A 16144-nucleotide genomic window follows, 5' to 3' on the forward strand; every position below is an offset into this window, starting at 1 on the left:
TCCTCCCCATCCCAGGGCCCTGGTTGGGGCGTGTGCAGGAGGCAACCCATCCATGTGTCTCTCCCACATCGATGTTTCTCTCTGTCTCTCCCTCTCCCTTCCACTCTCCCTAAAAATCAATGGGGACGGCCAAAACCGGTTTGGCTCAGTGGATAGAGCGTCGGCCTGCGGACTCAAGGGTCCCAGGTTCGATTCCGGGCAAGGGCATGTACCTGGGTTGCGGGCACATCCCCAGTGGGGGGTGTGCAGGAGGCAGCTGATCGATGTTTCTCTCTCATCGATGTTTCTAACTCTCTATCTCTCTCCCTTCCTCTCTGTAAAAAATCATTAAAACATATTTTAAAGAAAAATCAATGGGAAAATATCCTCTGGTGAGGATGAATAACAACAACAACATAAAATAAAAATCATGTTTAAAAAAAAAAAAGAAAGAAAGATGAGTGCACGTGTTTGAGACATGAGGTGCATAACACAGTCTCAAAATCACTGCAAATGAGCCCGGCCGGTGTGGCTCAGTGGTTGAGCATCGGCCTAGGAACCAGGAGGTCACGGTTCGATTCCCGGTCAAGGGCACAGGCCTGGGTTGCAGGCTCCATCCCCAGTGTGGGGCGTGCAGGAGGCAGCCGATTAATGATTCTCTCTCAGCATGGATGCTTCTCTCTCTCTCCCTTCCTCTCTGAAATCAATAAAAATACACACACACACACACACACACACAGGCAGCCACGGGGACAAGACCCAAGCTACCAAAACCAAAACACATAACGCAAATAAGCCTCCTGCATCCGATGCCGCTGAATCGTAGAAGTAGATTTATTTCTGATGTAGGAACAGTAGTAACATGCAGCACGCAGGCACGTCCTCTGAATGATGAGAAATACAAACGTAGCCCACGGGAAACCGCGACTTTACAGACAGAGGGGAACCGATAAGACATTTTGTGACTCGGAAAAATATATGCCCACGTCTTTACACTGTACAACATAAAATACCGCCGCTCTGAGTCCTAGACGTATGTACAGAGTATTTTACACAGGGTCTCTTTTAACTCAAGAACCTTCACCAATCGGACCCGGCCGGCGTGGCTCAGGGGTTGAGCGTCGGCCCATGAACCAGGAGGTCAGGGTTCGATTCCCGGTCAGGGCACAGGCCCGGGTTGTGGGCTCCATCCCCAGTGTGGGGCGTGCAGGGGGCGGCCGGTCAGTGATTGTCTCTCATCATGGATGCTTCTCTCTCTCTCCCTCCCTCTCCCTTTCTCTCTGAAATCAATACAAATATATTAAAAATAAAATAAAATAAAGGAACCTTCAACAATGAAGTGTGGACTGATGGCCAGTGGCCTGTGGGCTTGTGTGTCCCCTGCACACACCCATCTGTCCCCCGCCACCACCCCTCCGTGTACATCAGCGCTCATCACAGTGTGGCGAGGCTGCGGGGGGGTGGGGAGGGTGCGACAGGTGACCTGGTGCACGGAATAGCGTGGAGCCCAGAGGGCGTGTCCACATGAGTCACGTGACTGTGCTGCCAGCGGGCTGTAGGCAACCATGAGTACAGGCAGCTGGGACAATGAATGCAGAATCAGAGTCACTTACTTCACCTAAAGCCATAACTGGTGGAATGTCAGGGACAGAGGCCCATGAAAAATCAGCTTTCGTCTGGCTCAGGGGTTGAGCATTGACCTAGGAACCAGGAGGTCACGGTTCGATTCCCGGTCAGGGCACAGGCCCGGGTTGCGGGCTCGGTCCCCAGTGTGGGGTGTGCGGCGGGCAGCTGATCCATGATTCTCTCTCATCATTGATGTTCCCCCCTCCTTCTTCTCTGACATCAATAAAATATATATTTTTTTAATTTAGCTTTCACCCAACCCGGTGGCTCAGTTGGTTGGAGCGTTGTTGGGTACACAGAAAGGTTGTCGGTTCGATTCCCGGTCGGGGCCCATGCCTAGGTTGCGAGTTTGGTCCCCGGTTGGGGAACATGCGAGAGGCATCCAATTACTTTCTCTCTCACATCGATGTTTCTCCCTCTCTCTCTCTTCCTCTCTCTAAAATCAATAAATGTATCCTTGATTGAGGATTAAAAAAAAAATCAGCTTTGGGTTTACAAATGAATGCTGGTCCCACATCTCTCCAGTAGCAATTCAATGTCCACTCTGACACTATCACTAACCCCAGCCTTTGCCTCAATCTAAACCAGGGGTCCTCAAACTACGGCCCGCGGGCCACATGCAAATACAAATATTGCATTTGTTCCCGTTGTGTTTTTTTACTTCAGAATAAGACCTGTGCCGTGTGCATAGGAATTTGTTCATAGTTTTTTTTAAAAACTATAGTCCGGCCCTCCAACGGTCTGAGGGACAGTGAACTGGCCCCTGTTTAAAAAGTTTGAGCCAAAACCGGTTTGGCTCAGTGGATAGAGCGTTGGCCTGCGGACTGAAGGGTCCCAGGTTCGATTCTGGTCAAGGGCATGTACCTGGGTTGCGGGCACATCCCCCGTGAGAGATGTGCAGGAGGCAGCTGATCGATATTTCTCTCCCATCGATGTTTCTAACTATCTATCTCTCTCCCTTCCTCTCTGTAAAAAAATCAATAAAAAATATTAAAAAAAAAAAAAGTTTGAGTACCCCTGATCTAAACTCAACCCAACTCGCGCCTCTCCAGGCTGTCATCCTAAGTCCCACAGCCAACGCTAGCCTTCACCCTAACTCAGCTCCCCTCCTCACCCAACCCAATCCTGGAGCTAAAACCACCCCTCAGCGTGCTCAGCACCCCCTCACGGGAACCTCCACCCTAACTGTCACCTCCAGCTGAACCCTCATTCCCAAGGGACCCACTGAAACATCAGTTCCAACGAAAAACAATCATTGACTATCAATGATGTTCCCCCCCACCCCCCTGCAACGATCCTAATTAGATGACTTTCTTATCATTTCCCCGCCAATAAAAACCCTCAGGAATAGCACATTCTGCATACATTCCGTCTCCTAAAGCTTTGCTTTGCCAGATTGTGTGCAAGACCTTAGTGCTCAGAAAACAACAAAAAAAATCGCATTCACAGTCCTCAACGCGCTGACTAGGCTTCCAAGTCGGTAGAAACGGTTGACTTCCCTTCTCCTTTGATTCCCAAGATGCCGCGTGCGGGCACAGATAGATCTCCGTCCTCTTGTGAAAACGGCAGCGACATTTTCGTGGTCGTCCACGGGTTCTGGTGCATGAGACGCAGGCCCCCGCCCTCACCCTGTGACGGTCCTCGGACCAGCTCGTGCCCAGGCCTGGCCGGTGCGACCGTGTCTTTTTCACAGACTCCAAGACAGGATCCGTAAGGAAGATGTTAGCGCCAACATGGTCACAATGACTGACCAGAGTTCATAACCGGCCAATGCCTTCTGCACCTGCCGACAGCCTGACCCTCGGCAGAAGGGGAAGCCCTCGGTCCCCGAGTCTCCCCGAGGCTTCAGGATGACCGATGTTACACCAGCCTCGCCCGTGGACCCAGAGGTCGGTCCCGGGTTCGATTCCCGGTCGGGGCACATCCCCGGGAGCAGGCGCGGGGGATGTCCCGCGGGTGACCTCAGCGATTGCCGGGTTTGGAAGGACACGGTCCCCCCGGGCATGGCACGGTCCCACGGGGGTGTTTGATTAGTGCTGGGCAATCTATCGAACCCACCTGAGCTGGAAGGACAACGGCCGTGAAAAATGACAGGATGAAATGTTAGCAGCGGTGACTGAGCAAGGGCCTGGGTTTCATGGCAGAATCTAGAGCTTTGTGGGGTTTTTGTTTTTGTTTTTAAGAAATACATATTTTGGCCCAGCTGGCGTGGCTCGGTGGTTGAGCGTCGACCTATGAACCAGGAGGTCACGGTTCGATTCCTGGTCAGGGCACAGGCCCGGGTTGCGGGCTGGATCCCCAGTGTGGGGCGTGCAGGAGGCAGCCGATCCATGGTTCTCTCTCATCATCAATGTTTCTCTCCCTCTCCCTGCCCCTCTGAAATCAACACAAATAAATTTATAAAAACGGTAACAGGGGTGGCTGTGCACCGGCTGCATCGGAGGGCGGAATTTAGAGGTCTGTGGCTTTTTCGAGAAAGACGCGTTTTGGAACCAGCGACTCGGGCGAGGTATCGGCTCGGACATTCCCGGCCCATCGCCTCAGCAGCATCCCACGCCTGCCGAGGGCTATCCGCGGTGCGCGACCGGCAGCCTCCCTCTGCAGAGGCCCGGCGAGCACAGACTCAGGCGCGTCACACACGTGCAGGCGTCAGGGGTGTCTGTGCAGGTTCCTGCGAACAAAACAAACAAGAAAAACCACATGCAACTCGCGCGCCACTCACGAGAGACCGGGTTAAAAAGCATTGGATTCGCCCGGCCGGCCGGCCAGCGTGGCTCAGGGGCTGAGCGCCGACCTAGGAACCAGGAGGTCAGGGTTCGATTCCCAGTCAGGGCACAGGCCCGGGTTGCGGGCTCCATCCCCAGTGTGGGGCGTGCAGGAGGCAGCCGGTCCGTGATTCTTTCGCATCATCGATGTTTCTATCTCTCTCTCCTTCTCCCTTCCTCTCTGAGATCAATAAAGAAATATATTAAACAAAAATAAAAGGATGCCTATTTTTATTTTTAAAAAATATATTTTATTGATTTTTTTACAGAGAGGAAGGGAGAGAGATAGAGAGTTAGAAACATCGATCAGCTGCCTCCTGCACAACCCCTACTGGGGATGTGCCCGCAACCAAGGTCCATGCCCTTGACCGGAATCGAACCTGGGCACAGTCCGCAGGCCGACGCTCTATCCGCTGAGCGAAACTGGTTAGGGCTATTTTTATTTTTTATTGATTTCAGAGAGGAAATGAGGGAGAAGGGGAGAGAGATAGAAACATCCATGATGAGCGAGAATCATGGCTCGGCTGCCTCCTGCACGCCACCCACTGGGGATCATGCCCACAACCTGGGCCTGTGCCCTTGACTGGAATCGAACCCGGGACCCATCAGTCTGCAGGCCGACGCTCTATCCACTGAGCAAAACCAGCTAAGGCCTCTCTCCTCATTGATGTTTCTATCTCTCTCTCTCTCCATCTCCCTTCCTTTCAGAATTCAATAAAAATAAAAAATTTTAAAAAAAGAACAGAGTCCTAGCCGGTGTGGCTCAGTGGATAGAGAGTCGGCCTGCAGACCAAAGGGTCCCGGGTTCGATTCCATTCAAGGGCACGGACCTCGGTTGCCGGCTCCTCCCCGGCCCGGGCCCTGCTCGGGGCGCGTGTAGGAGGCAACCCATCGATGTGTCTCTCTCACATCGATGTTTCTGTCTGTCTCTCCCCCTCCCCTCCACTCTCCCTAAAAATCAGTGGGAAAATATCCTCGGGTGAGGATGAACCCAAAACAAACAAATTTAAGAAAACACACAAAAAGAAAGCGCAATGAGTTGCACCCCTCCAAGCAGCTCATCTCCTGATGAACCCAGATGCCACATCCCTCCCCACCGAGCCCTCAGCCAGGACATGGACAAGGTCGGCCCCATGAGGGTCTGGTTGGACGGGGTTTGGGGGGCAGGTCCTGATACCTGGGAGGGGTGCACAAGGTCGCAGGCGGGCCCAGCACAGGGCCGCCAGGACGCCGGCTTCTGGCTGTGCCGGCAGTGCCTCTCGGCCAGCGGCGCGCAGCTGCTCGCGTGCACACAGTCCACCCTGCGGGCCTGGACGCCCCGGCCGCAGGCCCCCGAGCAGGACCGCCAGGGGCCCGGGCGCCAGCACGCGGCACAGGCCCCCACCGAGCAGTTCCTCCCAGAGTCGGATCTGAAGTGGAAACAACAAGAACACGGCAAAGGGAAAAGTGGGTGTCGCTTCTTGCCGGGAGCAAGCCTTTCCTGGCACCGCAATTCCTTTGATTTTTCTAAATATATTTTTATTGCTTTCAGAGAGGAAGGGAGAGGGAGAGAGGGAGAGAAACATGATGACAGAGAATCATGGATCGGCTGCCTCCTGCACGCCCCACGCTGGGGATCGAGCCCGCCAACCGGGCCTGTGCCCTTGACCAGAATCAAACCCGGGACCCTTCAGTCCACAGGCCGACGCTCTATCCATTGAGCCACACTGGCTCGGGCTGGTGTAGACTTTTTTTTTTAAAGTATATTTTATTGATTTTTTACAGAGAGGAAGGGAGAGGGATAGAGAGTTAGAAACATCGATGAGAGAGAAACATCGATCAGCCGCCTCCCGCACATCTCCCACTGGGGATGTGCCCGCAACCCAGGTACATGCCCTTGACCGGAATCGAACCCGGGACCCTTCAGTCCGCAGGCCGACGCTCTATCCACTGAGCCAAACCGGTTTCGGCTAGTGTAGACATTTTGATGGTAATTTCGTATCCAAATGAATAGGGCGGTCCATTCACTTCCTTATCTAAAGCCTGTCCGACAGCAATATGGGCCGTTTTGTAGAAAGATGTGTTCCAGATGTCGGCCGAAGCACGTGTGTGTCATGGCCAAACAATTCCAATCAATCAAATGTGCATCGCCACGGAAGGAGCTATGCAGCCCAAGGAAACAGAATAAACGGAATCTTATGCATTAAGATGGGGGGCATGCTTATACCTAATGTATAAGTCGGAGAGGCCAGTTCCCAGAGAACATGTCTGGTATGTTAGCGAGAAAGCACCTCCCCCCCCCCCCCCCGCCCCCGGTTACCCCCCCCAGCACACACGCTCGGCTTTGGGTTGTAAATCCGTCTTGCAAAACGCAACGAGAAACATCTGCCAGGCACACATCAGTCTGTGTGTGGTCTCCATCCTCCCGCAGGACAGGAAACGGGGCTGTCTGCTGAGAACGGGGGCGGCTGTTCGAAGCATCGTCCATTTGGGGAGACAGGTTCTGGCTGCCGCTGTGTGTGGGGAACAGGAAGTGGGCGGGCTGGACCCTGCCACACCTGGCTGCAGGCTCGGGCTGGTCCCGGAGCCGAAGGTCAAGGTCGTCTTGTTTGCTCCAGCAAGAAGACTTCGATGCGGCCCTGCCTGGTGTGGCTCAGGGGATAGAGCATCAGCCTGTGGACTGAAGGGTCCTGGGTTCGATTCCGGTCAAGGGCACATGCCCGGGTTGTGGGCTCGATCCCCAGTGGGGGGCGTGCAGGAGGCAGCCGGTCCATGATTCTCTCTCATCATGGATGTTTCTACTTCTCTCTCTCCCTTTCCCTTCCTCTCTGAAATCAATACAAATATATCTAAAAACCACACACACACACAAAATAATGTGTGATAATCAATAGTATGCATCTCTCCCTGTTTCAGCATCACACGGATTACCAAGGACTAGAGGCCTGGTGCATGATTTTGTGTGCTGGGCAGGGGGACCCTCAGCCCGGCCTGCAACCCCTTGGGGGATGTCCGCCTGCCAGCTGGGGATCAGGCCTAAGCTGGCAGTCAGACATCCCTCTCACAGTCTGGGACCCCGTGCTCCTTACTGCCCGCCTGCAGGGGAGGCGGCCAAGGCTCCTGCCACCGGCGCTGCGCTCGCCAGCCGTGAGCCCGGCTTCTGGCTGAGCGGTGCTCCCCCTGTGGGAGCGCACTGACCACCAGAGGGCAGCTTCTGCATTGAGCGTCTGCCCCCTCGTGGTCAGTGCGTGTCATAGCGACCGGTCGTTCGGCTGTGTGGTCGCTTTGCCTATTAGGGTTTTATTATATAGGATGTCACTGCGAGAGATCATGGTTTTTCTGGGAGTCCTCAGTGACGAGAGGAGACAGACAGGTGCCAGTCCCTGCGGGGGGCGGGGCCGGTACCTCCTGTCTTCACAGTGGGGGTCGGAGCTGTTGTGTGGACAGAGGACGGGACGCGGCTGTATCCTCAGGGCGCGACCCAGGCAGCGTCCGGGACACTGGAACAAAGCACAGGGCAGTGAGCTCGAGGGGCTGCCCCCAGGCCGGTAAGGGGGTCGCGCCCCAACCACCCCGATGACCTTTGACCTTGGACCTCCGGCCTCCGAGACTGTGTGAAAACCAGTGTCTGCAGTCGGAGGCGCCCAGTCTGTCATCTGTTGCTATGGCAACCCTAGCAGGCTACTTCAGGCCCCTACCCCTTATTTTAAATATTTTTTTGGCAAAGATTTCTATTATAATATTGCCCGGCCGGCGTGGCTCAGTGGTTGAGCGTGAACCTGTGAACCAGGAGGTCATGGTTCGATTTCCGGTCAGGGCACATATCCAGGTTGTGGGCTCCATCCCCAGTAGGGGGCGTGCAGGAGGCAGCTGATCCATGATTCTCTCTCATCATGGATGTTTCTCTCTCTCTCTCCCTCTCCTTTCCTCTCTGAAATCAATAGAAATATATACAAAAATAATAGCCCTGGCTGGTGTGGCTCAGTAGATAGAGCATCAGCCTGTGGACTGAAGGGCCCCGGGTTCGATTCCCGGTCACGGGCACATACCACGGTTGCAGGCTTCTCCCCGAACTGGGCCCTCATCCGGGTGCAGGCAGGAGGCAACCCATCGATGTGTCTTTCTCACATTGATGTTCCTCTCTGTCTCTCCCTCTCTCTTCCTCTCTCCCTAAAAATCAATGGGAAAATATCCCCGGGCGAGGATTAACAAATAACAATAATGACAAAATGGTCGTTAATAAAGACCTGCACAAAGCCACAGACCTGGGTCAGAAACTTTAAAAAAAGAAAGAAAAGGAAACATTAAAAAAAATCAACTAGAGCCCTGGCTGGTGTGGCTCAGTGGATAGAACCTTGGCCTGTGGACTGAAGGGTCCCGGGTTCGATTCCCGGTCAGGGGCACGTGCCCGGGTTGCAGGCTCGATCCCCAGTGGGGGGCGTGCAGGAGGCAGCCGGTCCATAGTTCTCTCTCGTCACTGATGTTTCTATCTCCCTCTCCCTTCCTCTCTGACATCAATAAAAATATATATATTTTTAAAAAACCGACTAGAAGCAGGCGGGAGCGCCGTCGGAACAGGGGGTGGGTGCCTTACCTGGCCGGCCGGCTCCACGGCGCACGGGTGTCCGGAACACGGGCTTCTCCCCGGAGGCCGGCCGTCGGGGTCGCAGGCTCCCGGGGGCATCACCCACGCGGTGCCGCTGGCCTGGGTGCGTTTGCACGTCACTCGCCGAACGCGGGACCCCTTCCCGCAGGAGGCGGAGCACTCGGACCAGGGGCTGGCGACCCACCTGCGGACAGAAACTCCAGGAGCTCAGGGGCGTCCCACCCGTCAGGTGGGGGGGAGGTAGGCGCTCCCTACAAGGGGGTGGGGGCCGGACCAGCAGCTCAGGGGCCGCCTGCCTTATGCCCACACTTCCTTCTGCTCAGGGGGCCGCAGAGTCCCGTGTAGAGACACCCAAACCCACACGGGGTGGGGTCACGCCTCCTGCGAGCCTTTACTTATTTATTTTTATTTTTTTTCATATTTTTATTGATTTCAGAGAGGAAGGAGAGGAAGAGATAAACATCAACGATGAGAGGGAATCGTGGATCGGTTGTCTCCTGCACGCCCCCCACTGGGGACCGAGCTCAAAACCCGGGCCTGTGCCCTTGACCAGAATCGAATCCAGGACTCGAGTCCACAGACCGATGCTCTAGCCACTGAGCCACACCGGCCAGGGCTCCTGCGAGTTTTTATACAAGACCCGTCGTCGGCGTGGCCCCTGAGGACAGAGAGAGGGCAATATTGGGCGGACGTGTCCACGTGGATTTCGACTCACTGAAGGGGAGAAAAAAATAGGCATCTGAATCCTTCCCCGGGGATATTTTCCCATTGATTTTTAGAGAGAGTGGAAGGAAGGGGGAGAGACAGAGAGAAACATCGATGTGAGAGAGACACATCGACCGGCTGCCTCTTGCACGCGCCCTGAGCAGGGCCAGGGATGGAGCCTGCAACCGAGGTGCGTGCCCTTGACCGGGATTGAACTCAGGACCCTTCAGTCCGCAGGCGGATGCGCTATCCACTGAGCCACACCGGCCAGGGTGGGAGAAAGTATTTTCAAAGCGTGCAAGTGCTGTTTGCTCTTCCCGATGCTCACACATGGCCTCATGCGATTCTCACCGTCTTCCCCTCCTTGTGGGGAGACACCGGCCCCCATGGGGTTACAGAACTGGCCTGCGGTCGTGTAACTAAGAGGCCAACAGCGCTGGGACTGGACGCTACACTTGTCTGACCCGAAAGGCCACACTTTTTAAACATTTATTTTATTTTTATTTATTTATTTATTTATGAAAATACTAGTATATCTTTATTGATGTCAGGGAGGAAGGGAGAGGGAGAGAGAGAGAGAAACATCCATGATGAGAGAGATCATGGACCTGCTGCCTCCTGCACGCCCACACTGGGGATCGAACCCGTAACCCGGGCCTGGGCCCTGACGGGGAATCAAACCTGGGACCCTTCAGTCCGCAGGCCGACGCTCTATCAACTCAGCCACATGGGTTGGAGCTATTTTATTTTTTAAAATACAATTTTGTTGATTTCAGAGAGGAAGGGAGAGGGAGAGAGAGAAACATCAGTGATGAGAGAGAACCATGGACCTGCTGCCTCCTGCACGCCCCACACTGGGGATCGAACCCGTCACCTCTTGGTTCCTGGGTCGATGCTAACCGCTGAGCAACACCGGCCGGCCCCGCTAAAGAAGTCTTAGTCCAGGTTCCGGTGCCTTTGAAACCAGCAGGAACCCGGCCCCGATGAGGTCAGAGCTGTGGCCACATGCACGTACCTGGGTGGGCAGTCCCGGCGGGGGCAGGGCTGCGAGCGGACGGGCGGCCGCGGGAGGTGCCCGCACAGGGCCTCGCTCACCTCCTGCCCGCCGGCCGCCACGCACCGGGGTCTCCGGACGCGGGCTCCCGAGCGGCCGCAGGTGGCGGGACACGGTGTCCAGGGGCCCGGCCTCCAGGACGGCTCTGCGGGGGAAGGATGAGAGGTGATGCTGCCTGCAGGGCCGATCGGGGTCCCCCCAGCTGTGCCGCTGAGCGGCCTGGACCCCCCCCAGCTGTCCCACTGAGCGGCCTGGACCCCCACCCCCAGCTGTGCCACTGAGCGGCCTGGACCCCCCCCAGCTGTCCCCCTGAGCGGCCTGGACCCCCCCCCCCCAAGCTGTGCCACTGAGCGGCCTGGTCCCCCACCCCCAGCTGTGCCACTGAGCGGCCTGGACCCCCCCCAGCTGTCCCCCTGAGCGGCCTGGACCCCCCCCCCCCAGCTGTGCCACTGAGCGGCCTGGTCCCCCACCCCCAGCTGTGCCACTGAGCGGCCTGGACCCCCCCCCCCCCCCAGCTGTGCCACTGAGCGGCCTGGACCCCCACCCCCAGCTGTCCCCCTGAGCGGCCTGGACCCCCCCCCCCCAGCTGTGCCACTGAGCGGCCTGGACCCCCACCCCCAGCTGTTCTGCTGTGTAGCGTCTGTGTCTTGTGCACAGAGAGTCAGCCATCACAGAGCGCAAAGGGGTCCTTCATTTTTATTTTTGTTTAATCAATGCATTTATTCCTCGCTGTATTTACTTTGTTTACTGTAAGTACTTCCTGATTGTTGGAGGTATGACATGTCCCCTTTCCCCCATTGGCTCCCTGCAAGTGGGGTCCTTTACCCCCCATTTCCCTCACGAACCGATGGTAATAACTGTGGGAACGGCGGCCAGGACGGGCCCTGGGACCACAGTCCGGGGAGGGGCCGCTGCAGGCCAGAGGGACCCGCCAGGACCCTCCCCGCCAGAGGGAGGAAGCGGGGAGCCACGGGACAGGCCTCTGCAGGGACAACGTCTGCAAAATGGATCAGTGGTTGGACGTCGACCTATGAACCAGGAGGTCCCGGGTTCGATTCCCAGTCAGGGCACAAGCCTGGGTTGTGGGCTCCATCCCCTGTGTGGGGCGTGCAGGAGGCAGCCGATTAATGATTCTCTCTCATCATGGATGTGTCTATCTCTCTCTCTCTCTCTCTCTCTCCCGTCCTCTGAAATAAATAACAATATATTTTTTTTTAAAGAAAAAAGGTGAGCTCTATGCCTTGGCATCTGTGGGTCAGTGGTTAGAGCATCGGCTCACGCACGGAGGGGCCACGGGTTCAATTCCTGGTCGGGGCGCGTGCAGGAGGCAACCCATCGATGTGTCTCTCTCACATCGATGTTTCTCTCTGTCTCCCCCTCTCTCCTCCACACTCTCTAAAAATATCCTCGGGTGAGGATCTGTAATAATAATAGGGTAATACTAGTATGCTAATTAGACCAGACGTCTTCCGGATGTCATTCCGGACGTCCTTCCTGACGAAGCTGGGGCCTGGCAGGAGGAGGGAAGCCCGGGTCCGGGTGCCGGAGGGATGCCGGTGCCGGCAGGCGGGGGAAGGAAGGCCTGCTCCTGCACGAATTTTCATGCATCGGGCCTCTGGTTAGCAATAAAAATGTTTCAATCTGGAGAGAACAAGTTGAACCACAGAAGACCTGGGGGGCAAAGGGCCGGAGGCGTGCAGAGGGGAGAAGCAGGGGAAGGGCGGAACTCCCCAGCAAGCGGGGAAGGTACGGGCAGTCAAGGTCAGTCAAGGTCAGGAGGGAAGCAGGTGTCCAGGCCGAATGCAAAGGGTCTCAATTCTGCACGGGAGCGTTTGTACCCCAGCTTAGATTCGGAGGTGGAAAGTTACGCCTTCTAGGAGAAGAGCAGCTCTGCCCTAGCTGCCCTGGCTGGTGTGGCTCAGTGGCTAGAGCGCGGGCCTGCGGACCAAAGGGTCCCGGGTTCGATGCCCGTCAAGAGCATGTACCTCCGTTGCAGGCTCCCTCCTGGCCCTGTGTGGGATGCGTTCAGGAGGCAACAGATCGGTGTGTCTCTCTCGCGTCGATGTTTCTCTCTCTGTCCCTCCCCCTTTCTTCCACTCTCCCTAAAAATCAATGGAAAGCCCTGGCTGGTCTGGCTCAGTGGATAGAGCATCGGCCTGCGGACTGAAGGGCCCCAGGTTCGATTCCGGTCCAGGGCACAGGCCCGGGTTGCAGGCTCGATTCCCAGTGTGGGGCGTGCAGGAGGCAGCTGATCCATGATTCTCTCTCATGGTGGATGTTTCTCTCTCTCTCTCTCTCTCTCTCCCTCTCCATTCCTCTCTGACATCAATAGAGAGAGACGAGCAGCCCTTCGTTCATCGTGTAAAGCATCGAACGCCCATCTCGCTTACTTCTCAGTGCCATAACCCACCAACGGGGTGCCTGTGGGCGGGGAGGCCCGCCAAGCCCAGCCCGGAGGGGACGCTTACCCAGCAGGTGCAGGACAGAAGTGGCCACCGCCTTCCCCAGAGCGCTGGAGGCCCTGCAGACGTAGGTGCCTTTGTTTTGCAGGGAAACGTTCTGTAGTAGCAGGGACCCATTGGGGAGCACGGAGATGTTGTCCCCCAGCGGCCCGCCTCTCTTCACCCAGCTCACGGTGGGCCGGGGGACTCCTGTGGGATGGAAGCAAACAGGGCGGAGGCAGATGCCTTAAGGACAGGCCCACGGCAGCCGGTGCGGCTCAGGGGGTGAGTGTCGACCTGTGAACCAGGAGGTCAGGGTTCGATTCCCGCTCAGGGCACAGGCCCGGGTTGCGGGCTCGATCTCCAGTGTGGGGCGTGCAGGAGGCAGCCGGTCCATGATTCTCTCTCATCATGGATGTTTCTCTCTCTCCCTCTCCCTTCTTCTCTGAAATCAATAAAAATCTATACTAATAAAAGGGTAATATGCTAATTAGATCGGACGTCTTCCGGACAATCCTCCGGAAGTCCTTCCAGACAAAGCCACGGTGGCAGGGCCAAGACAGAGGCAGTTAGGGGCAATCAGGCTGGCAGGGGAGAGCAGTTAGGGGGATCAGGCCGGCAGGGGAGGGCAGTTGTGGGATCGGGCCTAAACTGGCAGTCGGACATCCCCCAAGTGGTCCCGAATTGGCGAGGGTGCAGGCCAGGCTGAGGGACCCCACTCCTGTGCATGAATTTCACGCACAGGGCCTCTAGTATATTAAATAAAAAAGATTTCATGGGCAAATGTATTTTTCTGGAGAGAGGGTCCTTTTTGGGGGGAAGGGGGCGGCGGTAAAGGGATTTCTGACAAAGGCCTGGAATCACAGCCACTCACATCCGCTATATAATGAAAACCCACATCCGCCCGACGGGGAACAGCATGGTCCAGGGACGAGGCCACATGGAGGATTGTGACCACAGAATCTCGCTGTGCCACAACAATGGCCTCCCCACCCTCGCAGAAGGGGGTGATGAAGGCCCGTAAAGACAGCTAATAGTCCAGTCCGACACGAGAACGTTCTAAAGCAAAGGCCGAGATCGGCTGCATCTCCCAAGAGCTTAAGAGCAAAAAAAATAAGCCAGAGGGAATGCTTGCGGAACGGAAATATTGGGATACGTAATGTTTGTATTTAGCGTTGACATGCAGGGGGTGGGGGGTAGGGATGTAATATGGATATTGATTGATTCTCAGAGGGAACTTCCCTTTCTTGCCAGCAGGGGGCAGAGAGGGTGAGGTTAAAACATCCATATTTAGAAAAAAAAAATTTTTTTTTTTTTGTTAATCCTCACCTGAGGATATTTTTCCATTGGTTTTTTGAGCTACGGGAAGGGAGGGGGAGAGACACAGAGAGAGAAACATCGATGTGAGAGAGACCCATCGATTGGGTTGCCTCCCCGCTCACACCCCTACCAGGGCCGGGATCAAGCCTGCAACTGAGGTACGTGCCCTTGACCGGCATCGAACCCGGGGCCCTTCAGTCCAAGGGCTTATGCTCTACTCACTGAGAAACACTGGCTGGGGCAGAAACTATTGGTTTTCTTTTCTTTTTTTTAAAAATATATATATTTCTTTATTGATTTCAGAGAGGAAGAAGAGGGAGAGAGAGATAGAAACATCAGTGATGAGAGAGAACCACTGATCGCCTGCCTCCTGCACGCCCCCGACTGGGGATCGAGCCCGCAACCCAGGCACGTGCCCTTGGCCGGAATCGAACCCGGGGCCCCTCAGTCCGCAGGCCGATGCTCTATCCACTGAGCCACACCGGCCAGGGCAACTATTTGGTTTCTAACCCTCACCCGAGGATATTTTTCTAGAGAGAGTGGAAGGGAAAGGAAGGGAAGGGAAGGGAAGGGAAGGGAAGAGATAGAGAGAGAGAGAGAGAGAGAGAGAGAGAGAAATATGGATGTGAGAGAGATATATCGATGCGCTGCCTCCTCCATGCACTCCAACCAGGGCCGGGATTAAGCCTACAACCGAGGTAGGTGCCCTTGACCGGAACCTAAACCGGGACCCTTCAGTCTGCAGGCCGACGCTCTATCCACTGAACCACACCGGCTAAGGCAGACACTCTATTTTTTCAAGAGCAAGACAAATAACTCTCGCAACTTAGACCTGTTAACCTTTAGAAATACAGATCTGCACGTCCAAATACTATCAACTCGCAGTGACTGAGGACCATCACTACTCCTCTCTCTACCACCCGGTTAAATAAAGCATAGCTGACTGTAGGGAAGGACTGTGAGTTCCTCTAAGACAGCGGTTCTTAACCTTCCTAATGCTGAGACCCTTTCATACAGTTCCTCATGCTGTGGTGACCCCCAATTTCATGGTCACACATTGAACATCATTAAAGCGTAGTGATCAATCACAAAAACGATCTGTAATTATAGATGTGTTTTCCGATGGTCTTAGGCGACCCCTGTGAAAGGGTCTTTCGACCCCCAAAGGGGTCGCGACCCACAGGTCGAGAACCGTTGGTCTAAGGCAGGGGTCCTCAAACTTTTTAAACAGGGGGCCAGTTCACTGTCCCTCAGACCGTTGGAGGGCCGGACTATAGTTTAAAAAAAAAAACTATGAACAAATTCCTATGCACACTGCACATATCTTATTTTGAAGTAAAAAAAAACAAAATGGGAACAAATACAATATTTGTATTTGCATGTGGCCCGCGGGCCGTAGTTTGAGGACCCCTGGTCTAAGAGGTACGCATAGGTGAGCTCATTATAACTCGCTGTGAACAAGGTCTGAAGGGCAACTAGGACATAGACAAGGGTATGCATGCCCCTGATGCAGGGGGTTCGTCTGCATTCGCCACGTGAACACAGCAGGTCCTAAAGCGGGGTTCCAGCGTGTGAATGTGATGACGCCCTCACCTACGTCATGCAGAGTCCCTGCTTCCATTCACAGAGCCGGCGTGGCTCAGGGGTTGAGCGTCAACCTATGAACCAG

The 16144-nt window shown here is 55.3% G+C and overlaps 1 protein-coding gene across 1 annotated transcript in view; it reads right to left on the reverse strand.

The window, feature by feature from the left end:
- Nucleotides 1-797: 797 nt before the first annotated feature.
- The window catches only part of ADAMTSL3 (ADAMTS like 3), a 135808-nt gene continuing 120461 nt past the window's right edge, over nt 798-16144 (reverse strand). The window contains exons 24-29 of the mRNA XM_070400445.1: nt 13183-13365; nt 10676-10859; nt 8944-9139; nt 7755-7849; nt 5548-5779; nt 798-4276 (exon numbers count right to left, since the gene is read on the reverse strand). Coding sequence (XP_070256546.1) covers nt 4238-4276; nt 5548-5779; nt 7755-7849; nt 8944-9139; nt 10676-10859; nt 13183-13365 — 929 coding nt within the window. The 3' untranslated portion in view covers nt 798-4237. The remainder of the gene's footprint in view (nt 4277-5547; nt 5780-7754; nt 7850-8943; nt 9140-10675; nt 10860-13182; nt 13366-16144) is intronic.

The sequence above is a fragment of the Myotis yumanensis genome, unplaced genomic scaffold (assembly GCF_028538775.1).
Source record: "Myotis yumanensis isolate MYYU_CA2020_CCGP unplaced genomic scaffold, mMyoYum1.0.hap1 SCAF_20, whole genome shotgun sequence".
NCBI classification, from domain to species: domain Eukaryota; kingdom Metazoa; phylum Chordata; class Mammalia; order Chiroptera; family Vespertilionidae; genus Myotis; species Myotis yumanensis.